Source organism: Miniopterus natalensis, chromosome 10 (genome assembly GCF_054644295.1).
Source record: "Miniopterus natalensis isolate mMinNat1 chromosome 10, mMinNat1.hap1, whole genome shotgun sequence".
Taxonomy (NCBI): Eukaryota; Metazoa; Chordata; class Mammalia; order Chiroptera; family Miniopteridae; genus Miniopterus; species Miniopterus natalensis.
In genome coordinates this window covers 46,782,854-46,799,012 of record NC_142090.1, presented here as the reverse complement: position 1 = coordinate 46,799,012, position 16,159 = coordinate 46,782,854, and the positions used below count along the sequence as shown (strand labels likewise).

The window sequence follows — 16,159 nt, the reverse complement described above, 5'->3', positions numbered from 1 at the left end:
GCTTGTGGGCAGAGCCTGCATTTTATCTGACCCTCAATGTTGCCAGGACTTGGAACTCAAGTCCCTCACTGCTCATGATTCATGTGCTCAGAGAGAAAGAGAACTCCATGATTTGTCTGAATTCAAGCCCCTGCTCTTTGGGTATCATTTCTTTGTCATGTAAGCTCCCAAGACTAGGCTATGATTCTTTGTCATTTCCTGCCCACTTCATATCAGTTTCCAAACCTGTACACATTGCCATCATGCCTCTCCCATCCTTTCCTTCCTCTTTTACTGTCAACGCCCTCATCACCTCTTTTTTTTAAAAAAATTCTTTTTATTGTTGAAAGTATTAGAGATATTCCCCTTTTTCCCCCATTGATCCCCTCCACCCACATCTACCAGGCCTTCACCACCAAACCAGCATTGCAAGAAATGTTAAAGGGACTGCTGTAATAATAATAAGAAATATAGAGAGAAACATAGGTATAAAGAATTATTATCTATGTCCATGGGTTATGTATAGATGCATATATGTTATTTGATTAATCTTTCCCCACCCACTCCCCCACCCTTCCCTTCCCACTGAGATTCATCAGTCTGTTCCATGCTTCTATGTCTCTCAATATATTTTACTCCTCAGTCTATTTTGTTTATTAGATTCCACATATGAGTGAGATCATGTAAAACTGAATCAGGAAGAATCAGAAAACCTGAATAGGCTAATAACAACTGATGAAATTGAAGCAGTAACAACAACAAAAAAACTCCCAGCAAACAAAAGCCCTGGTCTGGACAGCTTCACAGAGGAGCTTTCTAATTCTTTAAGTTGTAGAGTTAGGTAGTTTATTAAAAATTTTTCTTGCTTTTTGAGGTAGGCCTCTAGTGCTGTGAACTTCCCTCTCAAGACTGCTTGCACTGTGCCCCATAGATTTTGGGTTGTTGTATGTTCATTTTCATTTGTTTCCAGGGAGATTTTGATTTCTTTCTTGACCTTATTGGTAACCCATTCATCATTTAATAACATGCTATTTAGCCTCCATGTGTTTGAATGTTTTGATTGTTTTTACTGTAGTTGATTTCTAACTTCATGCCATTGTGATATGAGATCCTAACATGGTCTGTCTTTGAGAATGACCCATGCGCATTTGAGTGGAATGAATATTCTTCAGCTCTGGAGTACAATGTCCTGTAAGTGTCAATTAAATCCATTTGATCTAGTGTGCCATTTAGAGTCACTGTTTCTGTGTTGACTTTTTGTCTGGAAGATCTATCCAGTGAAGTTAGTGGGGTGTTAAAGTCCACGACTATGACTGTATTGCTGTTGATCTCTCCCTTAAAGTCCTTAAGGTTATTAATGATAGGGCCTTATTTATTGCCATTTTAATTCTTTATGCCTATTTCTCTCTCTATTTATTCTTCTTATTACAGCAGTCCCTTTAACATTTCCTGCAGTGCTGGTTTGGTGGTGATAAACTCCTTTAGCTTTTTTTTTTGTCTGGGAAGCTCTTTATTTCACCATCTATTTTGAATGATAGCCTTGCTGGATAGAGTAGTCTTGGTTTCAGATCCTTGTTTTGCATTACCTTGAATACTTCATGCCATTCCCTTCTGGCCTGTAGAGTTTCTGATGATAAATCAGCTGACAACCTTATGGGAGCTCCTTTGTAGGTAACAAGTTACTTTTCTCTTGCTGCCTTTAAGATTCTCTCTGTCTTGAATTCTTGACATTTTAATTATGTGTCTGGGCGTTGGCCTCTCTGGGTTCTTGTTTGGGACTCTCTGTGCCTCCTGAACTTGTATAACTTTTCCCTTCACCAGGTTAGGGAAGTTTTCTGCCATTATTTCTTCAAACAGGTTCTCTATCCCTCACTTTTTCTCTTCCCTTTCATGCTGTCCCACAGCTCCCTTAGACTGTCTTCCTATTTTTTAAATGTTTTTTCTTTTTGGGTCTCTGATTGAATGATTTTTTTCTACCCTGTCTTCTAATTTGCTGATCCAATCCTTAGCTTCCTCCAATCTGCTGTTTATTCCTTCCAATGTATTCTTTATTTCTACTATGTCATTCTTCATTTCTGACTGGTCATTTTTCATAGTTTCTATATATTTTCTTATGCTGTTGATCATCCTTACAGTCAGTATTCTGAACTCTATATCTGATAGATTGCTTATCCCCATTTCATTTAGCTCTTTTTCTGGAGCCTTCTCTTGTTCTTCTATTTGGGGCTCATTTTCTGTTTCCCCATTTTGGCAGCCTATTTGGATTGTTTCTATATATTAGGTGGATCTGCTAGGACTTTCAGTCTTTTTAGAGGGTCTCTGGTGCAGGCCAATGTCAGATGCTCTTTGTGACTGGCCTTGTGTACCCTGTTTAGAGCTATCAATAACCCACGGCTTGTGGTTGCCTCTGATGGGCTGGCTTGTTGTTCCCTCTGCTGGGGCCGGGTGTAGTTGGATGGGACCAAGATGTACACTAAGTCTGCTTTTCCAAGCCCCAGGTCCAGAAGCAGATCAGGCAGATTCAAAGCTCCCAGAGGTCTGCTTCTGCCTGCAGGCTGTTTGATCTTAGTCTCTTAATGAGCCTCAGGCTATAGACTACAGCAAAGTGTAAACTCCACAGGGTGGGGTGAGAGGCTTTCTAGTGGGTGGGGCAATTGCTTCGCCCCCCCAGGCAAAAGTTGCCTGACTGGCAAAGGTCTGTTTCTGAGAAAGATGTCCTCTGCATATGGAGGAATGACTCAGCACAGGAATCCAGATGGCCAGCCTCTGAGTTCTGTCTCCAGAGCCCAACACCTCACTTTCTTCTCACACCACTCTAGTCCACTCTCCCCTCCCTCTGCTAGAGCCCAAGGTGAGTGGCTGCACATGAAACTTTGTGCATTGGTTGTTTAAGAGGGTGCCTGCATTTCCAGCCTTCTCTCCCTGGCAGACAGAAACTCGCTGCTCTTCACAGTCAGATATCATGTGGGCACCTTTCTCAGTTCTGGTGCTCTGGGCTGGGTAGCCTAGTTTGGGGTTTAGACCCCAGAGTTCTCAGTTCCCACTGAAAGTTCTCAGTTTCTCCCCACAGCTGAAATATCCCTTCATACCTTCAGCTGCCACCTGTGGGAGCCCAGCCAGCCCTCTGGTGCTCCACACTTCCTACCAGTCTCTATGTGGTGCCCACTTTAGGTCCTTGGTTATGAGGGTGCTCTCCAGCTAGTCTTCACTTGCAGTTGATTATTCACAATGGTTTTTCTCCATTTTAGTTGTAATTCCAGTTTGGTCCTGGGAGACTGTCAGTGTCGCTTCTACTCAATCTACCACCATCTTGGAATCTCCCCCTCATTACCTCTTTCCCAGGTTCATGCAATTGCCTCCCAACAGGTCTTTATACCTTTTGTAGCAAACCGTTACTCCAGCCCCTTCTTTGCCTGTTACTATTTTGATATTCCATAAGTAAAGCTCAAATGCCCTTTCCATGCCACTTAAGAACTTTTGATGACCACCCCCCCCCAAGTGTACTAAATAATACATTCCTTGCTGTCGTTCAGCATTCACCCAGTCACATTTCCTAGAGCACCCTGTACTTTTCTTTCATAGAACCGGTTACTTAAAAAAATAGACATTGTTTTTTGTGTGATTATTTGACTTTCTGTCTCCCCTCCAGACTGGAAGTTAGATGGGAGCAGCTGTTGTGTCTGTTTTGCTCCTTGTGGTACCCCCAGCCCCTTGCCTGGTGTATGAAGGGATTTGCTAAATCAGCCTTTCCAACTTTACCTCCTGCTGTTCCTGTCATACACCTGTTCTAGCCAGATCACTTAATGTTTTCTGAACATGCTCCATACTTTCTTATATTTGGGCTCCTGTTCTTATCATTTTGTTAACACAGCTACGTTATTGGGGCAGGATAATGTTATAGTAGAAGCCTAGGCTAATGCTTCATGGCCTGCATTCAAATATCAGCGTGGCCATTTACTATTTATATGATCCTGGGCAAGTTTCCTAGCTCCTGTGAATCTCAGCTTCTCCATTTACAAACTGGTTCCCACTTCATGGGGTTGTGTGAGGATCAAGTGAGCCAGTGTGTAGGTTGAAGGCCTCAGTACACTTTTGGTACTAGTCAGTGTTGCTATATCACGGGCGCTCCATAGACCAGCTCTGGTTCTCAGAACAGCCCTGCGAGAAAGGTCCTGGTGGTTCCATTTGAAGGACGAAGAAACGCAGGCTCACAGAGGCTTAGTTGCCTGCAGCTGGTAAGCGGCATGGCCGGACTCCAGCCTCAGTCTGCTTATCCAAACCTGGCTTTTCCTACTCTCTCCTGTCTGTGTCCTCCTGCCACATTTCCACCCCCAGGATCTCATTTCCCCTTCACAGCTCCCCTCACATGCTGTCTTTTCCAAGAGGGCTTTTCTGATTCTTTCCTTGCCTGATATCTCCTTCTCCCATGGATGTTATTTTTATTGTTTATTAATAGTGCACTTAGCGCTCCAGGTTTCTGCGTGTTTGAGCAGCCTTCCCCATGAGACTCCGGCTTGGGGGAGCCTTCCTCTCTCCTGGCTTCTTATAGATTTGCTAATTCTTTTATATAATTTAGTCCAAGTAGACCCCAAAAGCAAACCTAGAGACTAGGCATATAAGTTGGCTCCTTCTGGTTCAGATCTTTTTCTCTTTGGCAAAATGGTCCCTATCCATCAACCTTTTAGCCTGGGCACGTGGAGTCTGAAGGTCTCCCGTTAACTGTTCTCTTTTGCCATCTTACCATATAATTGCCAACCTGTCAGGCTGTAAAACCATTTTTCATCAAGCAGTGTTGCACGATTTTCCTCTTTTTTGCCCAGGAAGAGAAACAGGTGAAGGGAATACAGATTTGGGAACTTATACAACCAGCACAAGGCTCTGTCTTGTCTTCAAGCAGCGTTTAGTTGACTCTAGGGGCCAAGCACTGAGCTGTGTTTATGAACACCATCGACTTTATTCCGTCTGAAAGGTTGGAGATGCTGGCTGACCGTGCTAACCCTCCCGCATCTCTCGTCCTAGGTTTTCACACTCTGCACACGATCCTTGGCGTCCACTGTCTCCCGCTGCATAACCTGCTGCATTACATTGATAATGGGGTGTTACTTCTCACAGAAACAGCTGTCACAAGGCTCATGAAAGGTAAGAGACTCTGAGGCTCTGAGCTTCCTGGGTGTTAGTTCCAGTCTGAGCATCACCAGGCTGGCCTCAAGACTGTGGACCTGTGCGGTCACACAGGGCCCAGCATGCGGAAGGGCTCCATGCCTAGTTTAATGCTTTGCATTAAATCTTGAAATTCTTAATATTTGGTCAAGGGGCTCCTCATTTTTTTATTTTTATTTTTGAATTGGGCTCCATTATGCAACTGGTCCTTCTGAGTACAGTTTGTTTCCTGTAACCATACTTTGGGCTAATTCAAAGTGTCATCGCCCTTCCGGAGACCCCAAATGGCTTCTCAGTCCACACACACTATTAGACTCCTTTTCTGTCCATGAGGGCACTTGAGGATAGGAGGCTCTGAAGGCATGTTTCTCAAGAAGATGTCATGAAATGGCTTACTTTCAGCTGGTTAACTCTGTCATTGAAAAGTTACACTTGAAATACAAAAAAAATTAATGAGAAATGCAGTGCTATGTGAACTGGAACTTTAAATATGGTCTATAGTATAACCACTCTCACTTAAGTGATTCAGTCATGGTATTTTACAGATAAATTTTGTTAATATATATTCAAGTATTTCCCATTCCTTAAGGGACCTTCTGTTTTAAGTTAGTCAATAAAGTTGTTTAGCAGCCTTTACAGAACCATGATCCTTGATACAGAGAAACAGCTTCATTTAAAAATCCCTTTTATCCAGAGACACACCAACTAAAAATTTCAAAGTGTTAGACTTAGCTTGAGAATACAAGGTTGGGATATGTGTTATAGGATGAACCATTGAAGTATTAGTAGCTCATTCAGATATTTAAATGGAGACTTCTTTTTTGTTTGCCAATCTAACTTTCTTATAGATCTGGACAACACAGAGAAAAATGAAAAACTAAAATTCAGTCTCATCGTGCGGCTTCCTCCGGTAATCCTGAATTCTGTTTTATTTTCTTCTTAAGCCTTGGCATGAACCTCCTTCAATTTCGTCTTGTAAAAGGAGCATTTACTTGATTTGGGCTAAAGTCAGTTGAATTGTTTCACTTTTCAGCTCTTTCCAAGAAATCCCATCCGTCCCCACCCTCTGCAGGCTGCTCCCGCTGGGCTTCTAAGAGCTCTCTCCTCTGGCTTCGTTCTGCTTTGGCACAGCCCACCTAAAGCATTTAGCCATTTTCTTCTCTTAGGAAACGGCACTAATATTTTCATCTGGGAGCCTGAGGGGAGGGAGAGGGGAAACATGTGCTTTTGGCTTTTAAACTGATAAGAACTTTAAATACAGGTGAGGTCAGAAGGTTCTGGAACTCCATTTCCTCCCACTATCATTTCCACCAGGGCTGGAAAACACTCCAGGGTTGAAGGAAGAATGAGAAACATGAGAGAAAGCGTTACATAGGCACTCCTTGTTTTTGTGGGGAATATTATCTCTTGGAGTTAAAAATGCTGTGAAAATATGAAATTCCACAGCAAGGTCTTCAGAGCCTCTGACTGTGAACTTCCTGACCCTGGTGCCTTGGCCAGCTCTGTGCACTTGTACCTGGAGCACTTGTATCTCTGGCATGACCCTCTCACAAAGGGGTGTCTGTTGTCTTCCTGGACCTAATCAGCTTGTTTTGTAACACCCTCTCCCCCTCACAGGCTTACTGAAGCAAAGGAGAAAATAGAAAACAAAGCATGTTTTCCATGGCTAGATCTCTGGGGATTGTCTCTGAACATTTATTTTGGTCTCTGATTTTTTTTTTTTTTGCCTCATACTCTTAGGGAATTAAAATTTTCTGGGCAAGACATTGGCAGAGAACATGCCTATAACCTTTAGTTTCCTATCAAAACATCACTTGGAGTTGGCATGCAGGACCGTAGCTTTGAAGAGTTGCCCATGAACTCCGTTTCAGGAAAATAATTTGGCAACATCAGTATATAAACTGTTTTCTCAGGGTCACATTTAAGGGAGTATTTACTCAAAATTCAGAAGCATACCTCCTAGGAAATGGCCTTTTTCCAAGAGTCGTTAAGCATAAAGAGCCTTTTAGGCCAACTAGTGACTTTGGAATAATATTTTAAAAATTATGAATAGATATAAGGTACATTTGCTTAATGCAGAGTGAGCTATATTCTCCTCTATATGTTTTTCCATTCTTTTATTTTTATTATTGACTTTATTTTTTAGAGTAGTAGGGTTCACAGCAAAATTGAGTGGAAGGTATAGAGATTTCCCATACTCTCTCCTGCCCCCACACATGCATGGCCTCCCCCAATATCAACATCCCCACCAGAATGGTCCATTTGTTACAGTTACTGAACCTACCTCACAATCCGAAGTCCACAGTCAACCTTAGGGTTCACTCTTAGTGGTGTTCATTCTTTGAATTTGGCCAACATTATAGTGTTGTACTTTCACTGCCCTAAAAATCCTCCTTGACCTATTTTTTAATTTGCATAATAGCTTATTGGTAAGCAGATCTGTCGACTTTGGGATCATCCTATGAGTTCTAACATTATTTCCCGGAACCATGTGAAGCGACTACTTCAGAACTATAAGAAACAGGTGAGTCGGTGTGAAAGCACGGCCCCACTGAATGTTTTTTGGATCCTATTTGCCCATTTCAGCATATCTATATGGACAGAAATTGTAGTTATTACCACTTTTTTTTTTTTAAAAGATAAGCCTGTCCTTGTTTTGGATAACCAACTAATATCAGAAGAATTTTCCTTTTTAGCCTCAGAGTTCTGTGATTGACAAGTCATCATTCAGTGTGGAATTTCTGCCTCTGAACTACTTAACTGAAACCTTGACAAATATAGAATCCTCCAATGAAGGTAATTCACTCCTCTGTTCTCTGTTTTCTCCTGCCTTTCTCTTGACACATCAATCAGTCCCTATTTACTTTGCTGTACCTTTTTTCTTTCCAAAATGCCCCTTATTTATAAGTAGGTCCTTATTGCAATTGGCTTCAATTAGCAGTACACAATTTACCTAAATTGCCAAAGGAATGATCACCTCGGAAGTTTTAAAAGGGTTTAAGATGTTAAACACCCATTTGGTTGATGCCAATAGCCTCTCTTGGTTCTGAGGTTTAATTAATTTTAACAACACATTCTCAGAACAGTGTGTTTTACTAAAATATAAAATGATTTTGATTTCAAAGAGCTGTGGACATTATAAATGTTGCGTGGCTTCATAGTAACTCTCCTCTCTCTCTCCCTCCCACCCCTCTCTCCCTCCCTGCAGCTCTGCATGCTTTTATAGGGCATGACAACGTGGATGCGAAATTTGTGGAGGAAGCAGCTCTGAAACACACCACAATGCTTTTAGGCTTATGAAAAAGAAAATATAATTGCATCTGCTTCCAAGTTTTAATCCTGCTCATTAGCTGAATTCTTCTACTGAGAATTCTCTAGCAATATTTAAAGTTGGTTACCAATATCAGAATACATTGTTGAACCATTTGAATTTCAGTTTGGTACTTGTTCAGACAGAAGTCAACTGCTGTAACCTCATTCCAGTTTTGGGCAGCAGATGAGCAGTCAAGTGTGGAGAAATGTCAGACAGACCAAGGAGGCAGGCAATGGCATAAATGATGCTCTTCCTGGTGGCTTCACAGGCCCCAAACTAGTTTCTGTTGCACTCTGAAATAAAACATGCTTTAAACATAGACTGAATAGTGCTTAGAAAAACAAAAACTAGATGTGTCATTGAAAATAACATATGACAAGTGGAAAAATTAAATGTTGCATAAAAACTGTATTTGTAAAGAGGATAGTTTTTAAAAAACTGAACTTGGACTAAGTCAAATCTGCTATTTCCAGTATAGAATAATTTGCAACATACAGCAGTTTGTACATAGTCTATTTAGAGTAAGATTTGTCTTTTTGTGATGATTCAGATGGAACTGTATTCAATATTTTTAAGCTTTTTTATATTTATAAAAGTTGATTTAGAAATACCTTATCATTACCCCCCCCCCCACACACACACTGAAAGTTTGGGCCTGACTTTTTTGTCCTTTCTACAAAGCCCTTTTTTATTCCAGCCAGGAATCATGAGTTTATAAACAAGTTCCCCCATAGGCTCCCATGACCTCTAACTAGTTCTCCCACTTCTTCCCCTCTCTTGTCTACAGTGACTTCATTATGACACATTAATACAGCTGCTGCCTAGGGTCAGCCCATGACCCTTTGCTTTTCTCTTTTCACATTATTTCCCTCAATAAACTTGTGAAATTAAAAAAAAAATTTCTTTATTGATTTCAGAGAAAGGAAGGGAATGAGAGAGAGAGAGATAGAAACATCAGTGATGAGAGAATCATTGATCGGCTGCCTCCTGCAGGCCCCCTACTAGGGATAGAGCCTGCAACCTGGGCACGTGCCCTGACTGGGAATTGAACCGCAGTCTCCTGGATCATAGGTCGATGCTCAACCGCTGAGCCACACCAGCTGGGCAAAATTTTAATCATTATAAATATCATTAGCTGGTATAATAATTCAACTTCTTTTCTAAAACAATCATTGTATTCTAAAACTTGACTTCTCCTACAGAATTTCCCCTTTTGGTCAAATACTTCATGGTGACTAAGGCTCAAAATCTTGGAGCCATATGAGCTAGGCAGTGCTGATTTTTTCTCTTCCTAAGTTCATTATTTTTCATTCCCTACCCTTTTCACACCTCGCTTGTTTCAGTCACTTTCTAAGGTCTAATTCATCTGACTTATATTTGAGATAAACACTAGCTTGATCTGCTCATAATTCTTCAATAACTTGCCATTCATTACAGGATAAAATTCAAACTCACATTCAAAACCACAGGGTAAAAATCCAAACTCACCCTAATCCTGACCTTGTACAGTTCCCCAACATGAACATTCTGTTCCAGCCAGCCCAGTTCACTGGGCCTTGAACACAACTTTTGTCTTTCTACTTCTAAGCCTTGCTCAGGATATTTCCCCTACCTGGAATCCCCTCTATAAATTGAAATCTAATTTATGCTTAAGGGCCAGGTAAAAAATTCCACCTGACTGTAATCCTGGGGCATTCCAGCACAGTACCACCTTTCCCCTCTCGACCAGTAGCACACATTGCAATATTTAAGTATCCATCCCTTTGTGATTTAAAAAAATTGTTTCCATTCTTATGTTGTTAAGTTTCCTATGTGTATATTTTTTGAATCCCTAATGTGATTGCTAACTCCTACAACACAGGAACTGTATTTATGCATTTCTTTGTGTTAAATACATGATTTATACAGTGTTACTTATAGGCATCTCAAGGAATTGCTTTTCAATAACTTCACAAAACAATCAGGTTAGATTCAGGACTTGTAGACTGAGAATGAGATTAAATTTCCCTCCAATCTGGCAGGATAGGGGCTTAGAACAAGTTTTGTTTGATTTAGCAAAATAAAGGAATGTGGTATTTCTCACGCCCAGAGTTGTGAACTAAAATTCATAACTGATAACAGTATTAAAGATAGACTGAGCATATTAATGAATGTAAAATCACGGGTTTGAAATCTTGTGTATATTCATACATGAGAACATGTAAAAACAGAATTAGAAATAGACTTGGGTGAAATGCAATAAAATTAGTCATAAAATAAGAGGAACTGGCCTTTTTTCAACTCTTTCACATGCCATATTATAAATATTTTCATTGAAATTTTGAAAAATCTGGTATCAAAACTGAAAATAATCACGAGTTTATTTGCATCCAACATTTTGATAAATCTAGATTTATAAGAAAGATAAATTAGGGCATAATTATTTTTGTAGCAAAATGATTAGTTACTTGTAAAAAGAATCACCATAACATTATTTTGAAACCCGTAAGCTTCCCTACTGCTTTTTACTTGATTTAGATTTAACAACATCAACTTCAAATGTAACCATTTACATAACAAAGGGAGTTAAGCCCCTGTGATACTTGGTCATTCTTCTTTTTCTTTAAAGTCAGTATTTTGAACAGTATCCTTTTTTTCTTTAATAAATAAGGACCACTCTGCTAATTTCTGTTCTTCATTGAAAATGGATTTATTTTTATAGGATTTTATAGCACCTGGCCTACTATATATTTCTGAAAGGTTTCAATACAGAGCGTGAAAAAGAGAAATGAGCAAGGCAAATATATGCTTTGACATAGTTGTAGAACAATTCTATGTCCTACTAACAACATGTAAAATACAGTAGTTGGTGAGTATAAAAGGAAGCTATGTCATTTCTGTTGTTGATTAATTGTGGATGTTGTATATGTCTGTAATTTTGAGCTATTATAGTGACATAGTCCAGCTGTGGATATGGGGAAGCCTGACTGAAGTGTCTCCTTGAGGAGCCTGGATTAGTTTACATATTCAGATTTCAATTGGCTTTATAACAGGCTTCCTTATGTGCCTCATATTGGCCCCAGGTTCGCTGGGCTTAAAAGGAGCCAAAGCACCATATGGTTTTGGCAAAGGAAGAGTGGCTTCTGCCTCTGGGATGTAGGCATTTGGACGCATCTCTGCAGTCGTGAGAACACCATTGGGCAGCTGGCGATTTTCCGCTTCCAATGACTCCTGCAAAGAATGAAGTTTCCTTTTCAGTTTTCTGAAAACTCTGGTGAAGTCACTTCACCCCAGGGCCCACCAGACAGCTGGGTCTGAGCAGGCTTAGGCTGTGCTGGCCAATATTCTCCCAAAGGACAGGAGGGTATGAGGGTGAAGTCACTACACACACACTCTCACATGTTGCATCACACTGGAATGACCCATGTTCTCAAGCATCATGCCATTCTGGGGTTTATGGTTTATCATAAACTGGTTGGTGGGTTCTAAGTTTCATTGTATTCCAACCTTAGTATCTTTCCTTAAATACTAATTACTTCCATGGTTTGTTTTTGACAAGAGGTAGGACAATCTATTCCCTTTGGTAAGTCATTGGTGAACAAATGTTAGAAAGGGAAAGAAGGAAGAAGGGAGAACCAGAAGACAGAAGTGGCCAGAGCTCGCCTTGAGACTCAAGGTCCTCAAGATTCTGCCTGTGCTTCTGGAAAATAGAGGATTCTCTCACAGTATTAAAAAGAATTTTAAATAACGGAGACAGGTAAATGATGCCGGACGCCATAGGTAAAATCTGAAGCTCTAGAAAAAAGTCCCGGGCAGTGTGGGAATTACAAATCAGACAGTTCTCAGATATTCTTAATATGTGTTTGGAATGCACCTTTTTCTTGGGCTAGTTAATGAATAGTGATCTTTTTGAGGATGTCTACTTGAAAGTTTGAGAGTGGATTGTAGGTCCCCAAGATGTAGTCTCCTTAGAAAGAGATACCTAATTCCGTTCTAAGAATACTGAAAGGTCATGGGTTTCAGCAGAACAACTGGGCACCCAATGTGCAGATGGAATGAGTGATAGACCTAGACTTAGGCCGGTGGCAGGAGAAAAAAGGGATGGCATTGAGGCCAAGGATGCACACCAAGTGCAGAGTCTGCAAAGGCTGTAACAACCTTAATATGCTGGAGGCCTCACACTATGCTGTGATGGCCGTAGCAGATAGACATGGAAGAGTAAGGTGTGGTTTGAGCAGGGGTGCAAGGACAGAGATTGGAGACCTACAGATAAAATCAAAGCCAGCCTGGTCATTGCCATGCCAGTGGGGTTTATGGTGTTCAGCCATACCAGCCAGGACATGAGATTGTGGGGTGGAACTTGGTGCTTGCCAAGTGTTCTCCAGAGAATATTATGGTGCTTTGGACTATTGTACTTGGATTTGCCTACATAATATCTTTAAAAAATCCCAAAGCTTTCTTCTCACTATTTGGACTATAGGTAGAGTGGGAAATTTTTTATATATTTTGGGAGGGTTGAAACCCTTGAAAACATCCCTTCCTGGCACTTTACAAATGCAATATGAAGCTTAAAAGTACCTGAGACTTTTCAGCAATGGCCAAGGCATACATTTCTTCATCACGAAGTACCTTCAACCATTCTTTCTCAATCTCTTTATTGAGTGGCAGACCCTTTTCTATCCTGGAATTGCAAGAGAAGATGAAGTCTTCTTTCTCCTTGACTTCCTTTTGTAGCTCAATAGTCAGAGCTTGTTTCATGGACAGCTCAGCAACAAGCGCCATCAGTTTTTCAGTTGCATCTTTGATCTTTTTCTGGTAGCCATTCATCTAGAATTAAAGAGCCGAAGGCTTAGCCTATGTATACATTCCATGAAAACTGAAGAATATGGCAGGCTGCTGGCTCTTTATAATGTGGGAGGGATTCTTGCCTGAAGGAAAGAGTCTAAGTGGAAATTTATAGAAAATAAGAATTGGAGGAAACTTCAGAGATTGAGCCCAGCACCCTAGCTGTGTAAATGACAAAAAGGGAAAAGAAAGAGATATGTTTATCGAGTTACCAGATGTCCAGGAAAGCATTGAGGGGAATAGTTAGGTGATAAGGAGAGGGGAATAGAATGTTCTTGATGTCTAAGTTCTGGCCTAATTTTGCCATGTTATTAATTTGTCACTTATCCAGTGAAAAAAAATCTAGTAGAACAAAACTATATTTAAAAGTTACTCTTTAATTATATAAGGTGATCAGCAGAGGTCCTGCATCTGAAATTATTGTTAATGGAAATATCACACCTCAACATGTTTGTATTATTGATCATAATTTTGGGGATGCATAATTATTAGGTCATAAGCAAGCATGAGCTGAACTGGGGAAAATCTGGACAATAATTTGAAATGAAATGTACTGGTTGTGTGTGTGTTTACCATTTCACGTCAGGTATTTATCATCAAAGAATTAAAAGATAGGACTTAGTGGAATAACTGATTTTAAAAGACCAAAAAGAAGTAAAAGTAGAGTTGGTGGTTCCTCTAAGCTCTCTGGCCCATGGCACAACCTTTCCATGTGGCCGTAGCCACGGCGGGTCCCTGAGTGGTGACTCCTCCCATCTGCCAACACTGTCATATTACCTTGCTTTATTTTTAATCTATATCCTGTTCCACTGATGCCATTGTATTACATATGTATGTGCTTGGCTATTCGGCTGTAGTCTGTCACCCCCCAAGAATGTACTCTTCTTGAGGACAAGGCCTATCTGTTTTATTCATCATATCCCCAGTGTCCAGAGTGGTGCTTGAACACAGGCAGCAGCAAGCAAAATTAAAATTGAATGGTTGTTAAGTGAAGGAATGAGTAAATTATTAGTCTATTTTAACCCTTCAGTCCTCGAAACACTCTCTTCTCCTAATAGAGCACACACTGGTCTATCTTAGAGGAATGTTGCTGCTGGTGATCTGCCTGCCTTTGAAAATGTAGTGACTGATTATTATGTATACACTTTGTCTCCTTAAGGGAATATACACTGAATCAAAGGCTACCATTTAAAGTTTCAGGGGTGAGTCAATATCCTTTCTAATTTCATTAATTAATCAGTCACCACACACTTGAGTGTGTGTGTATGTTTAACTAGCCAACATCCTCTATAAATCAAAAAAAGGATGGTATTATTCTGGGTTGCTCTAAGTTTTTGCTGAGATTTTCCATTTTCTGTTCATTTGGAAAACTTGGAAGATGAGCCATAAGCTACTTAGGAAAGATGAGAGCCTTGAGGTGGCATGCATTCTTGTTGAGAACCCACAAAAAACTAGGCTACTTCTTCTTGACTATGTAATGCTTGCAACAACTTTAGCTGATATTACACCCATTTCATGGATCAGGAAACTCAGTTTTACAGTCATTTATGTACCTTTATCAAGGTCATTTGCTAGTGTCTGAGATCTGAACACATATCTACCTCCAAGTCCTGGGTACTATGAGGAAATTATAATTTTAAATGAAAAAAAAAAAAAATACAGAGAGAACATGGACAGTGGGGGAAGGAAAAGGCAGATAAATCACTGGGCCAGAACTCAGTTACACTAGGACCTTCCTGGCACTTTCAGCGTTTCTCCAGCAGTACTGTTGGCTTCAGGAGAAGCTGCCATCAGCTTTGACAAGCCAGCCTTCAGCAAACACTGACCTTCTTTAAAGAAAAGGAAGTTCATTTTTCAAAAGGAAGGAAAGCAACATTTAAAGAAACATTGGACATGCTAATTCAGGCAGAGTTCATGAGCCTAACAAGTCTTACCATTCTTTATGAGGTAAAGTTGTGAACTGCACAAGCACCGCTGCACTGACTATCTGCCAGTATAAGTTATCATAGTGAAGTGTAAAAGCCAGATAAGTGACACAGGTGGCTTGAGACTTAGTAATTTCCTCTTTGTTTAGTGGGCCAAAACTGTTTTTACAAAGGGATAGACATTTACTACTCAGTAACTGTTCCGGAGTTTAGTACACACTAGGCTTTGGGGAAACTAAGAAGAACCAGGAACAGTCATCGCCCTCTGGAGCCCACAGTCAGGTATGGGTGTTACCATGACCTATTTTCCCATCTGTCTCACTGACTTGGCACTATGAACAGTGTGCTCCTTCCCTCTGTCTGCCCCCATGTCTAGCATGAGGGGGAGCACATGGCACCTAAGTACTGCTAAGATCCCTGTGCAGTCACAGTGGGATGCCCCAGGGGGCCACTGAGGCCAGGCGATCCTCTGACCACCCTACGTCACAATCACCAACCTCCCTCCTGCTGTCTGCTCCTTTCAAGGTACTTGCTAGCAGTCCCAGTCTGTCCCTGTAGCTTTGAATCAGCAGTCCTATTATAGTATCTTAAGTTTATGCAATTAGGAAGCTCTGTGTTACTGGCCTGTCCTCATTAGTGGGGCCTACTGGTGACTCCGCCCCATGGTCTAATAGGCCCATGTTTGTGTGACTTGTCTTTAATGGTCCCCTTCCATTTCTGGGTGCTGGCTGAGTTCCCATGCAGTTCCCATGCAAGACCGCTGTTTAACTGAAGCCTTCCAATCACAAGGAACTAAAAAGGATTTAACTTGGCACATGGAATATAAAGATAATAACTGTCATATTTGAGAAGGTGGCCAGTTAAGTGAAACTTGCATACTGCCATTTAAAAGCTTAGGTTTTGCCACTATAACGTGAATTCACTCAGGGAACAAGATTGGAACTTACTTTGAACAATT

General features: G+C 40.8%; 2 protein-coding genes across 2 annotated transcripts in view; one reads left to right on the top strand and one right to left on the bottom strand.

Moving 5' to 3' along the window:
• GSAP (gamma-secretase activating protein) overlaps positions 1-9,078 on the top strand; it is a 103,426-nt gene extending 94,348 nt beyond the window's left edge. Inside the window, exons 27-31 of the mRNA XM_087821404.1 lie at positions 4,999-5,118; positions 5,988-6,049; positions 7,562-7,663; positions 7,836-7,935; positions 8,348-9,078. Coding sequence (XP_087677530.1) covers positions 4,999-5,118; positions 5,988-6,049; positions 7,562-7,663; positions 7,836-7,935; positions 8,348-8,439 — 476 coding nt within the window. The 3' untranslated portion in view covers positions 8,440-9,078. The remainder of the gene's footprint in view (positions 1-4,998; positions 5,119-5,987; positions 6,050-7,561; positions 7,664-7,835; positions 7,936-8,347) is intronic.
• Positions 9,079-10,989: 1,911 nt separating this feature from the next.
• Positions 10,990-16,159, bottom strand: part of CCDC146 (coiled-coil domain containing 146) — a 115,478-nt gene continuing 110,308 nt past the window's right edge. Inside the window, exons 17-18 of the mRNA XM_016219596.2 lie at positions 13,010-13,258; positions 10,990-11,662 (exon numbers count right to left, since the gene is read on the bottom strand). Of these exons, the coding sequence (XP_016075082.2) occupies positions 11,459-11,662; positions 13,010-13,258 (453 nt within the window). The 3' untranslated portion in view covers positions 10,990-11,458. The remainder of the gene's footprint in view (positions 11,663-13,009; positions 13,259-16,159) is intronic.